The sequence below is a fragment of the Cherax quadricarinatus genome, chromosome 38 (assembly GCF_038502225.1).
Source record: "Cherax quadricarinatus isolate ZL_2023a chromosome 38, ASM3850222v1, whole genome shotgun sequence".
Lineage (NCBI taxonomy): Eukaryota > Metazoa > Arthropoda > Malacostraca > Decapoda > Parastacidae > Cherax > Cherax quadricarinatus.
Genome location: NC_091329.1, coordinates 31,265,883 through 31,272,957, shown reverse-complemented (window position 1 = coordinate 31,272,957; position 7,075 = coordinate 31,265,883). Strand labels below are relative to the sequence as shown.

The 7,075-nt window shown below is 49.7% G+C and overlaps 1 protein-coding gene across 1 annotated transcript; it reads right to left on the bottom strand.

Annotated features, from left to right (window-relative positions):
* Positions 1 to 216: 216 nt before the first annotated feature.
* On the bottom strand, positions 217 to 6,747 carry LOC138853747 (uncharacterized). Its single transcript, XM_070092221.1, has 2 exons — positions 484 to 6,747; positions 217 to 349 (listed from the first exon to the last, which is right to left on the bottom strand). Exon 1 carries the CDS (start codon positions 6,562 to 6,564, stop codon positions 1,120 to 1,122), a length of 5,445 nt encoding a protein of 1,814 aa, XP_069948322.1. The 5' UTR covers positions 6,565 to 6,747; the 3' UTR covers positions 217 to 349; positions 484 to 1,119.
* Between the last annotated feature and the right edge of the window lie 328 nt (positions 6,748 to 7,075).

Sequence of the window (7,075 nt, the reverse complement as noted above, 5' to 3'; positions counted from 1 at the left end):
TCGTGGAGGGAGGCGGGTGTGGGTTTTGTGGTGGGGAAGACACGACTTTTCACGTTGTCTATTTTTGCGAAGGTGTGAAAATTTGTGTGGACTGCCTCCAAGTGAGTCGCCTACCCTGGCAAACTCTGTTGACACCGAGTTCTGAGGTGGGTACCTCAGCCTCACAAGTGGCTTATAGGACAGATTTTCACAAATGATTGGTATTGCAAGAAACTTTGCATGCATGCACGTATAAAGGACTAACTTACTTGGTGTTGCAGCATATATCCTGATCTTCAACTTCCTAAGCCTAGCTTTAGCCCCTTTGGACTTCCCCTTAGGAACCACGTGCAACCGGGAGCATTAAATCCTGCAATATTCAATCGTTATTAGCGTCCTGCCTGCACCTCAGAAATTCCTATATCCAAGAGGGTATGTATCCCCTAGTATAACTATGCAGACTCAGACGCTAGCTTCAGACGACTCTGAGACGCTGGTACTTACTGGGCATACTCTCTCTGTAGCACGCCGAGCCCTCAGTTAACTCAACTCACAATCTCCTAAATCACTGGCCAGATCCTACGGGAAAAGGTGAATATCTCGTCTTACTGTATGGGCTGATGGAGGAGATCATCTACGGTACATCGAGGTGTCTCTACCAGATTTCCCCAGGTCTCAGATGTGAAGACACGTGGGGGCGCCGCCTGATGTTCACGGCACGTCTTGTCCAGTCGAAGTCTATCGTAAGAAGGACGCTATTCTGTCTTTGTGACCTGCGCCCCGCCAATCAAGCTAGGGCTGCCAGTTCTCCCTAGCTAACTTATCCTAGTGTTTGCCTACATTATCGGCCTATTACTACCTATGTTAAGGTCTTAGGTCTACTCTATCATTATCTACAGATGCCTTAGTAAACCTAATATGAGTGTACTACCAGTATTACTACCTACTCCTTCCCTGAAGAGTAAATCTATAAATTAAATAAGCTTACCAACAACCGCCAACCAGAGAATGCCTTGTTTGGGAGGGTTTAAGGGGCCGCTCGGCTCAGACGGCCATACGCTCATGCTGGATCTGAGCTGTGGAACTATTTGGACCAAATAAATTTCCACATCCTCCCGCCGGCGAAGGTAGGCGCTAAGTCTAGATCAAGTCTGCCTCCCGCAGGCCCCCCCAGTGGGCCCTGGACTCGAGCGCCGTTCGACGGGTCGTCCGGCCGCTCAGCTCGCTCAACCTCTGGTCTGATTTCTCATGTCCCGGTCCCACCGTGTGGACCTCGAGAGGCAAAAGCCTGTTGATGGGTCTTATAGTCTCGACACCGTTCATTCTCACTTTCACCATTCTCAACCGCCCAGCCTTGTCTGGGTGGGTTGACACTACCAGGCCAAGAGGCCAGTATGCCCTCGGCGCCTCGGATTCTACCAGCACCAGGTCCCCTTCACTTAGCATCATCTTATTCGCCTCGGGGTCGGCACCATAGAAATGTTCCCGCAAGGTTGTCAAGTAATCCCTGCGCCACACCTGGTTCCATTTGTCCAGGATGTTCACCAGTCTGTTGTGACTCCTGTGCAGTTCTTCATTGATGGGGGGACCATCTGGCCCATAATAATCCAGCTCCTTGGAAGACTGACTCAAAATTGCGGGGAAGGGCTCAATCCTTCTTCCAAACAGCATGTGATTGGGGGTGAGAGCTTCTTGCTCGTCAATCCCATTTTGTACGTAGGTCAGAGGCCTGTTATTAACTCTTGCCTCTATCTCAACTAACACTGTCCTCAGTTCATCACAGCTCACCCTCCTGCCGTGTAAGACCTTCCGAATGCACCTTTTGACTGTGCCCACCATGCGTTCATAGAATCCCCCTTGCCAGGGTGCCCTGGGAGCTATGAACCTCCACTCGCACTCTATTCTCTTCAGGTGTTCTCGTACTTCTCCGTTGTCCCTAAGATTCCTGAAAACTTTATCGGCCGCCCTAAAGCTTGTGCCATTGTCCGAGATAATCAATCGCGGGCACGAGAATCTGGCAGTAAACCTCCTGAACAACTTCACGAAAGTCTCTGTTGTCATATCTTCTGCCAACTCCAAATGCACCGCTCGAGTAGTAGCACAAGTAAACAGGCAGACATATACTTTCTGAGGGCCCTCCTTAACGTCTCCTGGGTTCTTCAATGTGATAGCCCCCGTATAGTCTATTCCTACGGTCTCAAAGGGCCTGTCACTATGTACCCGCTCCTGAGGCAGCGGTGGTGGACCTGGGTAGGGTAGGGTCCTCCCATCGTACCGCCGGCAGACCGTGCAACTCTTTAGCACCCTTTTGACGGCAGCTCGACCCTTCAGTACCCAGTAATTCTGACGTAGGCAGGTGAGGGTATCTCCAAACCCCCCATGTAAGGTCCTCTGATGGGCATCTTGTATCAATAGCTCTGTCGCCCATCCCTCCTTTCCCAGCAGCACGGGATGTTTGGCCCCATAGCTGAGCTCAGAGTTTTGTATTCTTCCCCTGCATCTTATTAGCCCCGCATGATCTAGGAACAATCCCAATGAGTGAACCAATTTGCTGTTCCCTGAGTCGTCATCGTTGGACACGCGTCCTGACGCCATAACCTGCTGCCGGGTCGCAAGTACTTCCAGCACTCCTGGAAACCTCCCCCTTTGGTACTGCCTTATCCAATATTCTCTGGGACCCACTAGAGACAACTGTCGACCCTGGCTTACCTTGTCATGCAGCTTCCTCACGAATCGAAATACCATTTCTGTGACTCCTATAAGTTTTCTCCACGAGGAGTAGCGCCTGGGGTCAAATAATTCAGTGTCGTGTTCCCCCGCAAAATGTACTATGCTGCTGATTGTCTCCACGAATTTCTGCTCCGGCCAGCAATCCCTTGCCGGTAACCAGTCTGGGCCTTTGAACCAAAGCTCGCTTTTACTCAACTTTCTGTGTGTCACCCCTCGGCTTATCAGGTCGGCTGGGTTTTGATCTGTAGGCACATACAGAATTGTTGACGTTGACTGTAGTTCCCGTATCTCCTTTACCCGATTCCTGACATAGGGGAGCTTAGACCTGTCATTCTGGACCCACTGTAAGGCCACCTCCGAGTCTGTCCATACATAGGTGTGTGTCACCCTCAGATTACTTAACACCTCCTCTACGTACTTACCCAGTCTTGCTCCCAGCAACATCGCCGTGAGCTCTAGCTTTGGGATCGAGCAATCCTTCAGGGGTATCACCCGCGCACGACTGGTGACCAGATTGACTTGGTCCCCGGCCACCAAATACGCTACTGCCCCATAGGCCCTGGAGGAGGCGTCACAGAAGACGTGCAAGTCATAATCCCGCCCGGTGCACCCGATGGACCTGGGGAATGTGAACTCGTGCAATTCCGCTAGGTCTTTGTTAACCAGATCCCACTCCTGGCAGACTGTTTCTGGCAGTGGGTCGTCCCAACCTAGGTTCAGCTCCCAGGTCTGTTGTACTAGCATCCTCCCTCGAATGGTGATGGGTGTCAACAAACCCAAAGGATCGAAGGCAGTCTGCACTTTGCTCAGCAAAGACCTCCTGGTCAGCTTCCCTTCCCCATCAGGCTTCCTCTTTAGCCTAAGTCTGTCTTCCTTGATTTCCCACTCCAGTCCCAACACCGATGTTACCTCAGGCACTGAGTAGCCAGTATAGTCACGTTCCACCATGCCCCGCAACGTTGGATTGTTTGTCACCCATTCTCTCAATGGCATGTTAGCCGAGAGCATCTCCTGATTAGACTCTCGGTAAATATCCATCAACAGCCTTTCATCTGAGGTGGTACCCTGCATGTTGTCTACATAAAATAGGGTCTTCAGTAATTCTTTAAGCGGGCTGTTACAGTTCACAAGGTGGTAGTCTATGGTAGCCTGTAATAGGAATGGTGAACTAGTGGCACCAAACAACACTGCCCTGAATCTATAGGTATCATACCCTTGCTTGGGCATCTCCCTGTTAGCCAACCACAAGAACCTTGTGTAGTCCCTATCCTGTGGCTGCAACCCAATACGTAGGAAGGCTTTGCTAATGTCTGCCGCATAGGCGTACTGTTCCGTCCTGAATCTCAACAACACATCTGCTAATTTCTGCGTCAGGGAGGGCCCTGTGAGCAGACAGTCGTTCAACGATGGCTCTCGGGGACTCGCCTGCGAGCTGCAGTTGAAGACTACTCTGATGGGAGTGGTTACCGACTCCTTGGTGACTGCCATGTGTGGAAGATAATGGGTGTTTTCCCCAGGGCTGGCATTGGGCACTTTCTCGATGAACCCAAGGGCCAGCTGTTCCTTGATAATATCATCATATTTCCCCACCAGACCCTTCTTGGTCAGGCTGTTCACCAATGAATTCAACTGACCACGTGCCCTCTTGAAATTAGTGGGCAGCGTTGGGTGGCCCGGTTTCCATGGGAGTCGCACCCAATACTGTCCGTCCCTGAACTGCACATGGTTCAAGTAATCTCGATATGTCTCTTCGTGTTCGGGGGGCGGCTGGTCTCCTTTAATCCCTACTACATCCAGGTCCCATAGTTTATGGACCGGCTCACTGTCGGATATGCCAACTTGCGCCTCTGACAGGCCTTCGTGCACACCAATCCGCATCACCAGTACAGCCTCAGTCGCTGTAATACCAGAGCCCTCCTTTCCCGGGGTCGCAGGGAAGTGAGCTGGTAGTCTGCCTCCTACGATGTACCCCGCTGGAGTCCTGTACAGGCCCACACCTTCTTTGATAACCCTTCTCGTAGACACGAACTCGTCTAGGTAATCCCCTCCTACCAAGATGCCTACATTACTAACATTGTCTGTAGCAATGTCTGGTTCTGCTAGCTTCACACCCAACTCCCTCAAACGTTTGACTGCTGCAGCCAGTCCCCTAGTGGTAATGATATTGGGCAGCCTCTTCACCATCAAGGCTGAAATTTCCCGTCGATGCCCGGCTAACCTGACCGTCACATTCACTACTGGATAAGACCTGCGTGGGACTTCCCCACCAAACCCTTCCACCTTCATGTCAACTTTACCAACTGTCTCCAGCTTCAACCTAGTGGCTAGACTCTCCGCTATGAAGGATCTCTGTGCCCCACTGTCGAAGAACAAACGGGTTGTTTCAGACTTCTTCCCGTTCGCGACCACCGCCATTATGGTGGGCAAGGCCACCGAGCCTTGAAACTGCTCACCAGAACAAATTCTCGGTGCCGTACTCACCACACTCATCGCCACTTCTGACTTGTTCTTGCTCTCCGCCCTTTCTTGCGGTTTGCTCTCCTTAACTTGTGCTAATCCGGCATCATTAGGACACAGTGCACTGTGGTGCTTTCCCTTCCGGCAGCCCCGACACTCCCTGAGCATGATGTTACAGTCCCTGGCAAAATGTTCTCCACAACACTTGAAACAAAGTCTCAACTCTCTTAGCCGTTGAACCCTTTGGTTATAGGTGGTGAAGCTTGAACACCCTGAACTAGCGTGTTCTTCATCACAAAACACGCACCGTCTCATACTGGCCGCTTTGGTGGCTTCTCCCTTGGCCCTGTGGGTGGAGGGCTCGCCCTGGGCATAATACGTGCCTACTTTAGTGGGAGGTGGTTTAGGTCTATCTCTCGAATGTCTGGGGAAGTCGACCGACTTCTCCTTGGTAGGTAATTTCTCCCCCTGACCTATGCTCAGGTGAGATACGAGATCCCCTAACCCTTCAACAATTTGGTTTATCGTGAACCTATTCGTCCGATGTTTTAAGTGTAACTCATGCACTGTCGTGCTAGCCAGTTTCCTCTGAATCACCTGGCTAAGGATCCATTTTGAATCATTCTCATCATGCAAATCTCTGAAACTATTGGTCAAGCTCATAACCTCAATACGGAACTTCTCTAGACTTTGACGGTCATGTCGGCAAGCCTCTAGATCCAACAACCGATAAAGTATAGCTACCTTTATCTCCTCAGTGTTGCCAAACATGTCTTCTAATTGGTCTTTGGCATGTTGGTAATTAGTGTCAGTAATCGGGTAGTGCCGGACCAGATCTAAGGCTTTACCCTTGAGCTGCGACCGCAAATACTGCAACTTGACGGCATCTGACAAATCATTTCTGTCATCTATCTGGGCTCTAAACTGATCCCAGAAAGCAATGTACTCTGTTAAGGTTCCGTCAAACGTTGGTAAATTCAACTGGGGCAATCTGGGCAACACATTAACAGGCGTGCTGTTGTTCGTGTTCTTTGAAACATTTGCTGCCCCTGCTGTACCGGCCTTCAAAGTCTTTATTAACTGCCTGCAGAGTCTCATCTCTGCTTTACACTCTGCCCTTCGTTCGTCATAGTCTGTCCGTGCTACTTCGACCGTATATTCAGACTCACCTGTAGTATAGGCCTCTGTCTCATAAAGGATAAATGATCTCTCAAAGGCCTCCAGTCTTTGCTCCAAAGGTTTCAGGCAACTCTCTAGTTCCTCCCAGTCTACGTCCTGATCTTGCCTGGCCATACGACACTCCTCACATGCTTTGCTCAGGCGCCCCTTATAGGCTCCCATAGACCGCTTTAATTGACTTAGAGCTGGGACAGCTGGTACTGCATCTTCACCTACCATAGTTGCGGTTTAGTTAAGATCACGGTGCTAATTTGTATTTCAGTTAGCCCACCCCACAGCACAAACGGTATTAGGTGAGAATGAACGAGTCTCAAGGCTTCTCAACAAGCTTAACAATTCCCTTTATTAATTTGACTCTACTCTGAATCAAAAATGTACACTGTTAGCTCTCAAATCCCAATCAAAAATGTGTATCGATGTGAAAGCTTAATCTAGCACTCAACTGTACAATGCCAGCAAATAATTACAGGACTTAACCTAGTCTCAGGTGTAATTCACAAATCCCACATTAACATGAATCAAAGATGATGAAAATCACAATAAAAGTGCAGTATACAAATTAAATCACTTGGTTAACACAAGTAAATTCAACAATTCAACTTGTGAAACAGTAAATAAATAATGTATGTAAACAGCTTGGCCTAACTGTGCCCAGCTTACTCTGTTTTAGCGTGGATGGTTGGATAAGGTAAATCCTAACCTAGCTAGTGTGCTATAACTTAAACCTGGC

Coding starts and splice junctions, on each gene's coding strand:
- LOC138853747 (XM_070092221.1), bottom strand. CDS start 6,564: ATGGTAGGTGAAGATGCAGTACCAGCTGTCCCAGCTCTAAGTCAATTA.